At 31.5% G+C, this 14,815-nt stretch overlaps 2 protein-coding genes across 3 annotated transcripts; one reads left to right on the top strand and one right to left on the bottom strand.

Annotated features, from left to right (window-relative positions):
• Window positions 1–2,802: 2,802 nt before the first annotated feature.
• LOC139855369 (uncharacterized) lies at window positions 2,803–4,177 on the top strand. The gene has a single exon (XM_071844590.1). The coding sequence runs from the start codon at window positions 2,847–2,849 to the stop codon at window positions 4,035–4,037; it is 1,191 nt and encodes a 396-aa protein (XP_071700691.1). The 5' UTR covers window positions 2,803–2,846; the 3' UTR covers window positions 4,038–4,177.
• A 1,608-nt stretch (window positions 4,178–5,785) lies between these two features.
• On the bottom strand, window positions 5,786–14,150 carry LOC139853352 (increased DNA methylation 1-like). 2 transcript variants are annotated; one of them, XM_071842736.1, is made up of 17 exons: window positions 13,927–14,150; window positions 13,634–13,689; window positions 10,489–10,564; window positions 10,313–10,399; window positions 10,016–10,097; window positions 9,872–9,931; window positions 9,717–9,769; window positions 9,449–9,618; window positions 8,760–8,883; window positions 8,567–8,624; window positions 8,431–8,487; window positions 8,067–8,300; window positions 7,208–7,272; window positions 7,051–7,107; window positions 6,824–6,917; window positions 6,180–6,320; window positions 5,786–6,092 (listed from the first exon to the last, which is right to left on the bottom strand). In XM_071842736.1, exons 3-17 carry the CDS (start codon window positions 10,536–10,538, stop codon window positions 6,000–6,002), a joined length of 1,425 nt encoding a protein of 474 aa, XP_071698837.1. In that variant the 5' UTR covers window positions 10,539–10,564; window positions 13,634–13,689; window positions 13,927–14,150; the 3' UTR covers window positions 5,786–5,999. The 2 variants fall into 2 exon arrangements, with proteins under 2 accessions (XP_071698837.1, XP_071698838.1); XM_071842737.1 differs by having other exon boundaries at window positions 5,953–6,092; window positions 6,180–6,241.
• Between the last annotated feature and the right edge of the window lie 665 nt (window positions 14,151–14,815).

Below are 14,815 nucleotides of genomic sequence, written 5' to 3'. Positions count from 1 at the left end.
TTGTATTGTTTTTAGTTTAAATTCGGAATTAAATAGAAATATATAATTATTAATTCTAAAAATAATTTTTATAACTTTATTATTAGTTCCTAAGTAATTTCCATTGATTATTGTATTCATAATCATGTTATATCATTAAATTCTATTTTTATTTTTAAAACAGATTTTTCGGTACTGTAGCAAAAGTAGAAGAAAATACAAATTAATTATTTAAAATGACAAATAAATCAAACATAAATTTTTATAATTACTTTTATGACCTAAGGAACAAGAAAAAATTATAAAACATAATATATAAAATTGTTTACTATTTATTTCTTCATTATCTATATATACCGAATATAAAAAAAAGTCAGTTTTTGATTTTTAATAAATATAAATTCGAATGTATAATTCATAAAAATAATTTTTATAGTCATTAGGATACTTAATACTAATTATCATGTATTTACATTATTTATTATAATTAATTTCGTATTTATTTGGTATTTAACATAAAACTAGCACAAAAATATGATAAAAACTAAATAAAAACTATAAAAATAATATAGAGAACTTACAAAAATAATTTTTGCAGAGGTTTGAGAGTATGATCTTCAAGTGAGAATTAATTTTTGAGGTGTAAAGGATTTTGAAAGAAATGGCTAGTATTTATAGGTGAAAACTTGGTATAAAAAAAATGTATAAAAGAAATAAAAAGAAAAAGAAAAGAAAAATAAAAATATTAATAATTGTATCAGCCCATAATTTGTATTAAATAAAGAAAAGTGTTTTTATAAAGCTAGATCTAGATCTAGAATAAAATTAAAAAAATAAAAAGCAAAAAGTATTAAATTTTTTTTTGTTTACTATTCGGCGCTACAGTAACTTTATATATATATATATATATATATATATATATATATATATATATATATATATATATATATACATACATATATATATATATATTTTTTACAATGACTATAACCTTCATTTTTATAAAAGATATCATTGTATAGATTAGTTTTTGTAAGTGGTAACATATTTACATAAACTTTACATCTTATAAATATGTATATACTTTTTAGTTATATATAAATATATATGTATATATAACTTTGTCAAGTATAAAGTTTATAAATTTAACTAATAAACTTATGTTACTTGATATGAATTTATATGTTGTAAACTTATTTATTTTAAGTATACATTATATAAATTACTTGATAAGTTTAGGTTTCGTTATATAATATAAACTTATAGATGTACTTTGTTGAATAATATTTATCCGTTTAACGTTTGTTAGTTTCATATATATATATATATAACGACCATTCATTAATACTTAATCTTTTTTTTTCGGTCATTTTAAATTATACGGAAGAAAATATAGATGAAAAAATGAGGGTCGTTATAGACCACTGGCGCAAAAAACTTATAATATTTACATTTTTATTTTATAAATTTATAAAAACAGGAATCTATAAATAATAATAATAATTATTATTATTATTATTATTATTATTATTATTATTATTATTATTATTATTATTATTATTATTATTATTATTATGATTATTATTATTATTATTCTTATTATTATTCTTATTATTATTATTATTATTATTATTATTATTATTATTATTATTATTATTATAATTATAATCGCTGATGAACATGAGAACCACCATTGATGAACTTGAAAAATCAAATCGGAGATCTAGTGTGTTTCAGCATTTGAATTCTACGCATAACTTGTTTAGAATCATCATATAATCGTTCAACAATCATCAGTTGATCCTGAAAATTCCAGATTCAACCAAATTAAAAAGTTGACCGCATAGAAACGAACTTTGTCTTTGAATCTGTGAATCGTGCAATGAAATTCATGTTGATTTGATGAATCACGAAGCATAAGTGATACATAAGGATTCAGAAAAATATGCTTGATTCGATCTAAAACGCACTGAGTTGATCCGGAGACCAAAACATCATGAGTTTTCGCATAACGAAGAACACGATCTGAAAATCATCAAATATGATATTGTTGTTTAAAATTGAAGATCAACGAGTGTTAGGCGTCGATTGAGGAACATAATGTTGTAGTCAATTCGTTTTGAGATTCATTATTTGATGATGTGAAGTTTGAGGTTGAAGATGATACATACGAACAAGTACTGTAGCATTTTTCTAAGTTGAATCTGTATAAAATGTTGAATCTGATATGTGTAGTGAAATGATATAATAATCCGATCTGATATGTGTAGTTATCAATTGATGATCTGAAGTTAGAGTTTGTATAATAATAATAATAATAATAATAATAATAATAATAATAATAATAATATTAATAATAATAATAATAATAATAATAATAATAATAATAATAATAATAATAATAATAATAATAATAATAATAATAATAATAATAATAATAATTTATAGATTCCTGTTTTTATAAATTTATAAAATAAAAATATAAACATTATAAGTTTTTTTGCGCCAGTTGTCCCTCACTTTTAGCTAAGATATTTTTGCGCCGGTGGTCCCTTGTTTGAGTAAAAAGACGATTTTACCCTCACATGCATTGCACATGACAAGGTTAACGTACATTTTTAACAGAATTTTGACGGAGGGACGCCAATTGCAAAATCAAAATAACTCAGGGATGCTGATTGCCAAATTAAAAACCGAGAGTAATAGAGGGACCAACTGAAAAAAAATGTCTCTTTTTTATGTTTATTTAGTGCTATTCTTTATTTTTTATTTTAAGCATACATAAAATACAACAATCTTATTGCTCCTGTGTTATAACTCGAATTGGGGGTTTAGGGTTTATACAAACAGCAAAATAGATAGATACAATGAAGAAAGGGTTTAACATTTCAAACCTAATTTCATTCACCTGTTCAAATCGTCATCATCATCAATCTGTCAACCAATTTCGTCATCATGTAAGTTCACCATTACTGTCAAGCTTTTATTCTTCTTCATCATACAATAACAGGTCCGATGACGGTTACCCTAGCGGTCGTCAGCCACCACCACGATGCCGCTCCAGCGACGGATTCACCACATCCGATCGCGCTCCTTCGTCGTCACGTCTCTCCGGATTCATCGACGGCAACGATGATCGCCGCGCCGGTGATAATAGAGGTCAACGAAGAAGACGTGATTTTGATACAAATCGGAACCCTAATTTCAATACGGACAGTAGGTATAGACAGAACAACAGAGCATCATTCGAATATAATAGAAATGTAAGTCGAAAATCGGATGATAATAGCTCGAATTTTGCATTTGATGATGATGATGAACAAAAGCCTCAATCTTCGCGTAATCGAATCGTTAAGGACGATAAGAGTCCGGATACCGATGCATTTCTCGATCGGTTTAAACTTGGAGTAGATCAGGATAAAAGTAAATTAAGTTCTGAAAATTCGAGTAGAAGTTCAGGTGAAGTGGCTGCGGAGGAGCCGCCACCGACACCACCGGAAGACGCAGATGAGATATTCAGGAAGATGAAAGAAACTGGTTTAATACCTAATGCAGTTGCAATGCTACATGGTTTGTGTAGTGATGGGTTAGTTCAAGATGCAATGAAGCTGTTTGGTGTAATGCGTGAGAGAGGTTCGATACCCGAAGTGGTGATATATACAGCAGTAGTTGAAGGGTTTTGTAAGTCTAATAAGCCCGATGAAGCGATAAGAATATTTAGGAAAATGCAGAAGAATGGGATTGTACCGAATGCGTATAGTTATGGTGTTTTGGTTCAGGGTTTGGTTAATGGGAAGAGGTTAGATGATGGGTTTGACTTTTGTTTGGAGATGATTGAAGCGGGTCATTCGCCTAATTTGGTTACTTTTACGGGTTTGGTTAACGTGTTTTGTAGGGAAAGGGGTTTGGAAGCTGCTCAAGTTATGATTAAGAAGTTGAAAGATAAAGGGTTTGGGTTTGATAAGAAGGGTTTAATGGATTTCATGGAGAAAAAAGGTCCATTCTTGCCTTTGGTTTGGGAAGCAATTTTTGGGAAGAAAGGTTCACAAATGTTTTGATCAAGTTTGATGTATGTGGTTTAGATTGCATACAGTTAGTAGTTTACAAGTTTCTTGTTAAGTTCCTTGTTATTTACAACAAGTTAAATCGATTAAATATTGAAAAATGAACTTCGGTTAATATAATATCAGCTGATTGGTTTTGTTCTTGCATCTTATATAGTATATTAGTATGTGATGTAATAAATTTGACACGAGTTTACAAATTGGACATCAGTTTAGTATACAAACTCATTTGGTTTGTTCATTCTATTTAATGGCCTGAAGGTTAGTTGCACGTTTTAAGGTAACTATGTTGATCAGGTGGCTGATTATGTTGCGAACAATTGAACAAAAAGCCTCGAAAATGTGTAATTGTTGTACTTTGATTTGCCAAGACAAAAGACAATTTGGGTATGTTAACACAACTTACATTTACGCCCAATAATCTGCCTCTATATTATACGTATTTACGCAAAAAATTTTTCTCAAACCAGATCAACTCGATTTGGAGGTAGCATTCTACTAATGATGTTAAGTCATGGCTTGGTTTTTCAGCCCTTTTTCTCGTAGTATGTATTGAACTTACTTTTTTTTTTCCCCCCCAAAAATAACGAAAACTCGTATATAAATGAGGTCATTTTTCAAAGCAAAACGCCCTCAATAGAGCATACAAAAAAAGGGGAGAACGGGTAAGCTCGCACCTACAAAGCAACCAACTAAACGGAAACTATCTATAAAGGAGTCTCCCCTAACAACCTGAAAAACGTTAGAACAATCTAACCAATAATAAACCGAATACTAGATAAAAGCAGGAATCAAACCAAACGAACTAAGTGAAATCAACCTCTAGGTCTCGTCCTTTTCAACCTACCATTAACCATCTCTTTCGAAATGTTCTTCCTGAATCGATTCTCTATTTGTAAGATGACACATTGGCGTATTCATCACCCGGTTCGCTCTCCTCGGCCAAACATGTCATTTCATGGAATGCCGCGAAAGCCTCCACGGACATTTTTTCATTCTCGTTTTCCGGTGAACCGCCGTCCCTAACATCTTGAGACCCCAAAAAAAAGTTTTGAATTGTGTCCCTGTAATCCAAGTCATCAATGTAATCTTTAAGCTTACAAGTATCCGAAGTGAAAACCGCGTTCGCTTTCTTTCTTGACCTCGATTTAGTTTCACCAAGTAAATCTCTTGAAACATCGCTATTCAAAACGTACCATGATTTACAAAAACCTTAGCACGAGGGGGCCTCGCAGTCGCAATATCTTCTACCATTACGACCAACGTATTGAACTTACTGATCACTGCTAATAACATCATAATTAATCGGAAAAGAGATACTAGTCAATAAACATGTGAAGCGACTTGAGTAGATAATGTAGTATTGCCATCTCAGTGTCATATACTCTAAAATCCATCGGGGTATCAATTTACACTCCATTAGAGGCTCAGTATGTGATGGAGACCTTTAAACCGAGTTGGCATATTTAATTGGAGGTGAAATCGTCGACTAAAACTATTCAACTTGGAAAGCATCTTTTGTCTTTCAGAATTAAAGAAATGCGTATAGGGGTTTTTGCTCATTGGCTCGTCGGTCCACTTGTAGACACATGAATGACGCTAACTTCAAATAAGACATGGGAAACACACGTGGGTACCAAGATTATTATATCAACACAATCATCAATATTTAAGGAAAGAGAACTACTGAACATTAAATACTAATAACAAAAGCGTTCATATGATATAACTTCATTGACAGCTAATATAAGGTACAATGAAATTAAATCATATGAACCACAACAGAAAACTTCTATGCAAACAAGGTTAAACTTTAAGAAATCCAAAAGGTGTTTCTTGTCTTAAGAACTATGCACTTCAAACCATTTGAGAAAAAAAAAAAAAAAACCAAAAAAAAAAAACAATATTTCCAACATGTTAAATCGCTCGAATAGCCTGTAACAAAGTTTATATAAACTAGTAGCTTGACATTTTGCGAACATCTTTTTCGAGCAATGTGGTTCCTTGAAAAGCCACCATTGCTGTATGCTTCTGTTGGTATTCCTTTAGCTGAAACATCGCCAAACAACAAATCATTTAAGTGCAAGTGAAAATTAATAAAACTTCATGGAAAGCACATTAAAAAAAACCACTTACGTTTTCAGGGGTTACTTCCCTAAAACCAAATTTTTCTATCCACATGGATTTGGCATCTTTCGCTGCAGGAAGCACAATCTTTTCAACGCTTAAACATGAAAGTAGTCTCTCGAAGCGTGCAAAGAACAGGTGTAAGTAGCCCTGATGATGTAGCCAGACAAATTTTAAAATAAAAAAATAATAATATGGCAGATATCTTATCTATAATGTATGTAAATCAGCAAGTTAAAAGTTTTTTTTTTTTTTTTTTTTTTTTAAAGAACTGTAAGTTCAAAAAATCAAAAATATCTGAAAAATATTCCATGGGTAACTAAAAAAAAGTTGGTTGGGTAGAGTGCTATTCAATTGTTTTCAACCCCCTAAAGAGATGTATTTTAACCATTACTTATAAGTTATTTATTAGTTTAATAATATTACTAAAATAGATACGAGTACATTCCTTATTTGTAGCAGGTCAACCCGACCCATTTTGACCTGTGATACAACTTAATAGCCTAATTTGCCACCTCTATTTTTCTGAAACTAAGTTCAAATAAACATTAGCCAAGAAAGTGTGTATAGGCAAGTAAAACAGGTTAACTAGATAGCCTATTATGATCTTTGAAGCTATGAGCATACGAATTCGAAAGAAACAATTTACGCACCTTTCCCTCTTGAGATTGACTAGTAGCAACGATTGGAAATTCGGCAACTTCGTGCCCTAGAATACGAAACATGCCAGCTGTAACCACTTTTGAGCTACACAATCATCACAAGAATTATCACTAGCATCACCTTAAATTTGAATCATCTAAATGGCATAATAATATTAATATTAAACTACCAAGGAAAATAAATATAAATAGAACACGAGAAATGTAAATTCACGTACTTTATTGTCAAAACTGCACAAAGTACCCCCGAAAAATCCGAGGTATTGGATCTCCTTCTGCAAGTTCAATAATGAGAGACGCAAAATATTTGATGTCAAAGAACAAAGATGACCAATTAGTTAGTAATTATTTCATTATTATACAATTATGACTTACCCATATGCCATTGACCTTATAATATCATTTTTTGTTATCGAATCAATGACGGGGCTAAAGCGGTCCTGTTAGCATTAAAACAACAAAATAAATTATTTACAACATGTAATCCATTGAACTATAATATTAATTAATATATATAGGGTCATAATCAAGAGGGAAGCACTTTTTTGGGGGGAAGTGGGGGGAAGTAAATTTTTTATAAAATTTTGGTTTTTTTGATTTTTTTTTTTTTTCAGACATCAAAATTAGGTAAAAATATGAACATTTGAAAAATGCACTTTGTGACGAATATTATTATTTTGGCAGTAAATCGCTCGAAAAAATAAATGATAACATTCAATGCATTGAATGTTTTGATTCTGAGTTTATTTGCATCTATTTGTTTTCATCTTGTGCGAAGTGTTTTTTTTAGAAATTTAGCCCGATTTAGAGTTTAGGGTTTAGGGTTTAGTGTTTTGGTTTAGTCCCTAAACCCTAAACCGTTCGTGTTAAAATATTCAATAAACCCTAATTTCTAAACCCTAAACCGTAATTTCTAAACCCTAATAGCTAAACCCTAATTTTAAACCCCCAAATTTCTAAACCCTAATTTCTAACCCCTTAACAAAAACTCAGAATCAAAACACTCAATGCATTGAATGTTTTCATTTTTTTCTTCGAGCGTTTTACCGCCAAAATAATAACATTCATCACAAAGTGTCTTTTTTAAATGTTCATAATTTCATGTGATCTTGATGCCTGAAAAAAAAATCGAAAAAAACGAAAAAAATTACTTCCCCCACTTCCCCCCAAAAAAGTGCTTCCCTCTTGATTAAATCTCAATATATTAATATAGAAGAATAATAGAATAACTCACATGAAATATATTTACAGCTTCATGACGTAATATTTTGTAATTTTGAGGCGCATGTTTGCAGGGGAATACAGTCCACTTCACGTTAGATTCAGTGACATCATCCTTTAGTTTTCTCCTCACTAAATCAATAATAAAATCCGGAACCCTCTCCGGACAACAAACAACGAAACCCTTAACGACATTATAAAGTCGTTCACAAGCCACATCGCAGAACCAATTGCCACGTGGCAATTCCTATATCAATGTGAAAAGTTATATTAAATTCATCTTCTCCAAATAAATAAATATAAAAAAAAAAAAAAAAAAAGTCAAACTTGTAAAATAAGATGAAGATAAACAAATACAAATTTATATATTCACCCACCTCCAGCTTGGCCATATTGTGCTGACTCAAACAGCCAACATGATACTCTTTCTCACACTGATATATGAAAAAGGGATTTTAGGTCATTAATTTAAAGAAGCCATAGTTAAAAGTGAAGAAAAACGACTTTAAATACCTGGTTACAAATTATAACAGTGCGATCGTTGAAGCCTTTTTTGCTGAAATCACACTGTCTGTGGACAACAAAGTTATTTCAACAAGTTTACATGATATGATGATGAAATGACATGACATCCTTCTTTTACAAACATATACGTTGTGATACAATGCAAAATAGAAGTGTTGAATATTGTATATAAAGGTACTACCTGCATAGCACGCATGCAACAACGTCACCTCGGTCATTTTGGTCTTTTCGGTCAATTTGGTCAATTTGGTCATTTCTATTAAGATTTTCAACAATCCTAACGCGACGTCCGTCAATCTGTATACCTGCCAAAACAATGGAATGTCATCCCGTTAGCTTTTAAAAACAAATTCAAATTTTGCATAACCATTTATCGAGGGAAATTTTCTTCATATATTACATTGCTAAGCTTCATAATATCATATGAGTAATGCGCTTTTCACATATGGGAGGCGATATTTCCACTTTTCTTTTTGATTCATCCACTTCAGTTTCATGCTTTTTCCATTATTACCCTTCAATAAATCTTAATAAAAAAATTGTGTAATACATCATTTAAGGACAATATAGGAAATTTAAGTGGATTTATCAAAAGGAGAAGTAAAAATATCAATCCCCTTCACATATACATACCGTGAATCCACATATGCGCATTAAAGTTCTTGCGGTACCCATAAGGCTTACAATGAAAAATACGATTAAATAATAAAAATAATGACATGACCTTTACCCATAGAATAATATTTATACATCTGTTGATAAATTAAATTAACAAGGTGAAGAAATATGTTTCAAGCTATGAATGCCACATAAGTAAGGGAATATTAAAACACGATATACAACAAAGCTAAAACGTATTAAAAACTCTACCATCTTGGAAGGACTTAAGGCATCGAGCACATGATGCTTTGCCTCTTTCTTCACCACATATTGCACAGATTCGATCATTTTTCTTTTGTCTTCTTAGCTCACAAATTGGTTTTAGAGATGACGAATAAACATCGAGGGACATCCCATTTGAAAGAAAAATATTTTCATAGCTGGCAATAAGTGAACATAAAGACTCAATAAACTATACAGAAAAAACCTCAACTAAACATGTTATTTGTTACGTATATGATATGATGATAAAACTCACGGTTTTTTGCGTGTGGGCTTCCCGGCATGTGCTTCAAACAGAGACGGGCTGACCTATTGACAAAACAAAACAAAACAAAAAAAATAATAATAATAAAACATTAAAGTATATTATGCTCTATGCCAAGTCTTAAAGTTACAAAGAATGTAATGTACCTCATTATTGCAACAACTACACCATATTCCACGACCCTTTTTAAGACCCACACTAAGTATCTATAAGAAAGAGAATGATATTAGATGAGTGAAACAATAATAATCAATATTGTATTTTACATAAGTATTATAAAACTCGGCTACCTTTCCGTGAGAATGATATATTAGTGGAGTTCCATCACGTAAACCCGCTTCCTCAAATAACATATGATGCTTGTTCGAAGCCCTTATTAAAAAATACATCAAAAGATATGTGTTACATACATGTTGTCTAATAGCATACGATGAATACACTAATGAACTAACTTGAGCTTAGATACAATATATTTTTTTAATTCTAAAGAGGGCCAACGTCTTACACATTTTGCAGTTACTATATTCGACGAATAAAGATAGATTGAGTTAAAAATATATATATATGTGAAAAAAATAAACACTTACTTTTTTAAAATTGCCCCCTTCAATTTAAGTTGTGATAAGCTAGATTCGGCCAGACTTTTGCGGGGCTTCCCAAACAACCTACTTGACCTGCAAATTCACATCATAAAACTATCAACTTATACACGAATATATTATGCATGAATTACAACCAGTAGATATAAAGAAAGAAAACCCACGTTGTCATCATCTTTGGCTGACTCTGGTTTTCTTGTAATTCCATATCCATTATTCACGAATATTAGTCCTGCGGAACTGTATATACACCGAGGTATTATATCACAAAAAGTATCAGAAAAGCTTTATTTTTTACAATATGAGAACAAAAAGAGGCACAGATTTTGTTTTTCGTTGGTGAGTATATTGCGAAGGCAAATGACAAGTTAGTACTTGCAAATAAATAGAGAATCACACATTTCATGATGTCCTGTGCATATATAACACTAAAAAGAAATCAAGTGACTTTTGGAAGCTACTTATCTAGTACACAACTGAACACATGTTTTTCTTGTGAAATATCACAAGATTAACATATTTTAGTGTGTTGACTGCAAAATCAAGCTATGATGTCTAAATATAATCATAGTGGGTTGTATAGTAACACGATAGCGGGTCAAAAGAGGCATGAATTTGGTTTTTCGTTGGTGATCAGCACGTGTTTTTCTTGTGTAACAGCACATGATTTACATATTTTAGTGTATTGACAGCATAATCTAACTCTGATAGCTAAATATAAATATAATATAATAGTGGCTAGTAAAATAACATAAATACAGACATAGCATACTCAAGATCGAGAATGGATATATGATTGACCCTCTCATAAATTGACATCAATTCTTATACATTTTCATATACCTATGTTAGACCATTACAACAACAAAAATACACATTAAAAACTACTGTTGCTAAATTAGCAAGAAAATCTAGATTAAGTGTGTATAAAGAGTAATAAACTCAAACATGCAAACAACTTGTAAACAGATATAGATTGAAACGGAAAAGGGTTAACATTAATTCAAACCGATAACAAAAATTCCTTCTACATTAATAATTTCTAAGAAAGTTTCGGCATAATTGAGTTGCTGTTTCATCTAGATTCAAAAAACGTCTACTACAAGAGATCGTGTATCACATAAAGACTCCAAACACGGAAGATATACATATATATAAAGTGAATCAGTACAACACAGCACATGATTGACATACCTTTAATGCTTACGGACAATTAATTGTGAAATGTGTGTTTTTGAGAGAAAAAAAAGGACGATCGGCGGGCAGTAGTGATGAAAGGACTGAGCGGCGGCAAAGGACGAAAGGGGCAAATACAATACAAACCCTAGAGAGGTGAAACTAAAGTCAATTTGCAAAATGGACTATTAATAATACATTTTCCTTACATTTAATGCAAAAAAATAACCAAAATGTAGCAAACAACCATATTTGGTTAGAATCCACAAAGTTGAAATAAATAATCCCCTCATGGCTACGTAGGTTCACCCGTGATGACTCCAGGAGTCCGGGCTACCCGCAAAGCAGGCAGTCGCTCAGTGATTAGTTGGCTTGCAAAGTGAGTCGAATACCAAAGTATACCAAAAAAATAATAACATAGTTAATTGCAAATTTAACCTTAGAGAATAACTTTGGTGATGTTAAGACTATAAAAATACATTTTTAACTACTTATATTCTTAAATATACACAATGACACTCATTTACCCTTAACATAAAAGAAAATAACAATAATAGATAAATAAACCGTAGAAAAAAAAGTGATAGTTATGATTCTACAATGAATTATAAAAACATATAACCATTATGGGTGCTATAGAAATGCAATCTTATAGGCAAAAAAGTTAAGCCCTTAATATATAAAGACTAAGTATTAGTGTAAAGCATATTTAGAAATCAACATACGTGAGTATAAGGGTTGGTAACTCAGTATAGGGGCAGCACCCATGGGAGTATTCAGCTATGACATGGCAAGTGTACATTTTTGGTCGTCTTGTTAACTTGTTAATATAACTCTATGTTCTTGTGATTTCCCTTGAGTAGATTCAGGTCCTATTGGGATAGGAACAAGGACAAAGCTTAGTGAGGGTAGAGAGGGGCTTTAGCCACCCCAACAAAAATGAAATTTGTAACCCTTTGAATTACGAGTGTCTAGGCTTTTAAATCAACTAAGGCGTTGTTTGATTTTAATGTTTTTTTCTAAAGATCTGCGGACCATGTCTGTAGAGAAGATGTGGCCTAAAGTTATGGATGCTAAATAGTAAAGATTGTTTGTTTTTATGTCTGCAAAATAACTTAATCTTGTGTGCAGCACTTAGAAGCATATTTCTAAGTCTGCGAGTTTGCAGACAAAATAAGACATTTTTTATCTTATGTCTTCTATAAAACAAATAATATGGAGTAAAAATCTCGGTGGGCGCGCATACACAAGGCATAACAAGATCTGCAAACTGAAAAATACAAACAACGCCTAAATCGGAGTCTGTATGAAGAAGATATGATGAAAACGGTGACAACTATAAAATTGAACGAGCCTTAACCATTTATGTCATACCTTTTTCATACGGACTCCGATTTAGTTGATTCAGAAGTCAAAACACTCGTAAATCAACGAGCTTTTATATTCATATATCTTTATACATTGGCATAGGTGCCCTTCTGATAGCCTTTTATTACTTCCAATAATCAACGAAACAAAAATCCAAGAATTACTATTTTAGAAAGGAGGCTTACAAGAAGGAACTAAACTAGCATTACTTAAAACCCTTCGATATGTACCTTACACATACACTCTATATCAATAATAAAAATAATAATAATTTATGTCCATTTCTTTTTGTAATAGGTGATAGGTGACGCGTGAAAAGGAACAACACACTTTCTAAGTGAAATATATTAACAATCTATCTAACTCATTTACCAAGTGAGAACACACACTCATAAGTACGACCAACGCTTTGATACAATAATCATCACTAAACCAACAATTACTGAACTTAGTAACATCTATTTATTAAAAATGCAATAAATCATTTCAAAAACAAAACAAAATCTCTAAAGTAATTTTTCCTTTAGAACGGCAATTTTGGAATCACTGACGGGGATACAAACCACCCACCCGATTATATTCACCTTAAAGTAATTACACCTTAACTTATCGTTCTACAAATTAACCTATATTTATAGCATGTTTATGATAAACATTTTCCAGTATGGCAAGCCCACAGCTATACAAGCACACATATATAAGCACATCATAAATCACCAAACTATACATAAAAACAAATAATACTAAAACGTTTGAGAAACTAACCTCATCGCCGTGCGAAGACTTGATTCATATGATGATGCCATGGAGTAACATAACAACTGCACCAAAAATCAAACCCATAATTTGTCAATAGGATCACATAACTTTTTATAATATGTACTGTGACTAAGTACACTATGCGAGCCAATTTCAAGGTGAATTTTCGGGGGGTGGGGAGTTATCACTAGGTGACCACAAAGGTATATATTATTTTGTTTTATGATTTAAATTTAAATATTTCAAGGCAAGAGATAAACAAATCATATAAATGTTATGTTAGTAAGAAGTATGCATACCTGGTAACAGAAATGGTGCAACTCGATGTTGTTCGAAATTAGCGAATTCCGCCAGAAGTCAATTATTGACCGTCGGATTAATCGACGGGACAGATGAACACCGTCAATGGTGTTGTTCATGGTAGCGCAGATGGTTCTGTGTGCGAATAAGATGAAATGAATTCGGTTTGTGATTTTACAGAATTTGGAGCTCCGAAATTGGAAGGGGGTTTAGGGTTTTAGGACGATTGAACTCGTCATTATATACCTATTTGACTTTTTTACGTCGTAGACTTGTTCATAATTTTCTGAAAGAAATAAATATGTATGTTTTGGGTGATTTCTTAGAGGTATGTGGGTCTATGAAAGTGGTTTTGCTTGTTGCCGTTGGTTAAGATTAGTTTTCGAACCCTAGCTTCGCGCCGAGGGTTCGATTTTTAATGTATTTTATTGTGTTTAGTTACGGAGCCTGCTAGTGAAAAATCCATGTCGTGACCCGTCCTAATCCATCTGGACGAATACATTACATTTGGTTACATCGCGAGGTACTTGACCTCTATATGATACATTTTACAAACATTGCATTCGTTTTTAAAAGACAAACTTTCTTTACATTGAAAGTTGACGGCATGCATACCATTTCATAACATATCCCAACTATAATTGGCTTAATAATAATCTTGATGAACTCAACGACTTGAATGCAACGTCTTTTGAAATATGTCATGAATGACTCCAAGTAATATCTCTAAAATGAGCAAATGCACAGCGGAAGATTTCTTTCATACCTGAGAATAAACATGTTTTTAAGTGTCAACCAAAAGGTTGGTGAGTTCATTAGTTTATCATAATCAATCATTTTCATCATTTTAATAGACCACGAGATTTTCATTTCTCATAAATATACGTC

Source organism: Rutidosis leptorrhynchoides, chromosome 6 (genome assembly GCF_046630445.1).
Source record: "Rutidosis leptorrhynchoides isolate AG116_Rl617_1_P2 chromosome 6, CSIRO_AGI_Rlap_v1, whole genome shotgun sequence".
Classification (NCBI taxonomy): domain Eukaryota; kingdom Viridiplantae; phylum Streptophyta; class Magnoliopsida; order Asterales; family Asteraceae; genus Rutidosis; species Rutidosis leptorrhynchoides.
The sequence above is the reverse complement of the archived record's forward strand: the minus strand, read 5'-3'. Positions and strand labels throughout refer to the sequence as shown.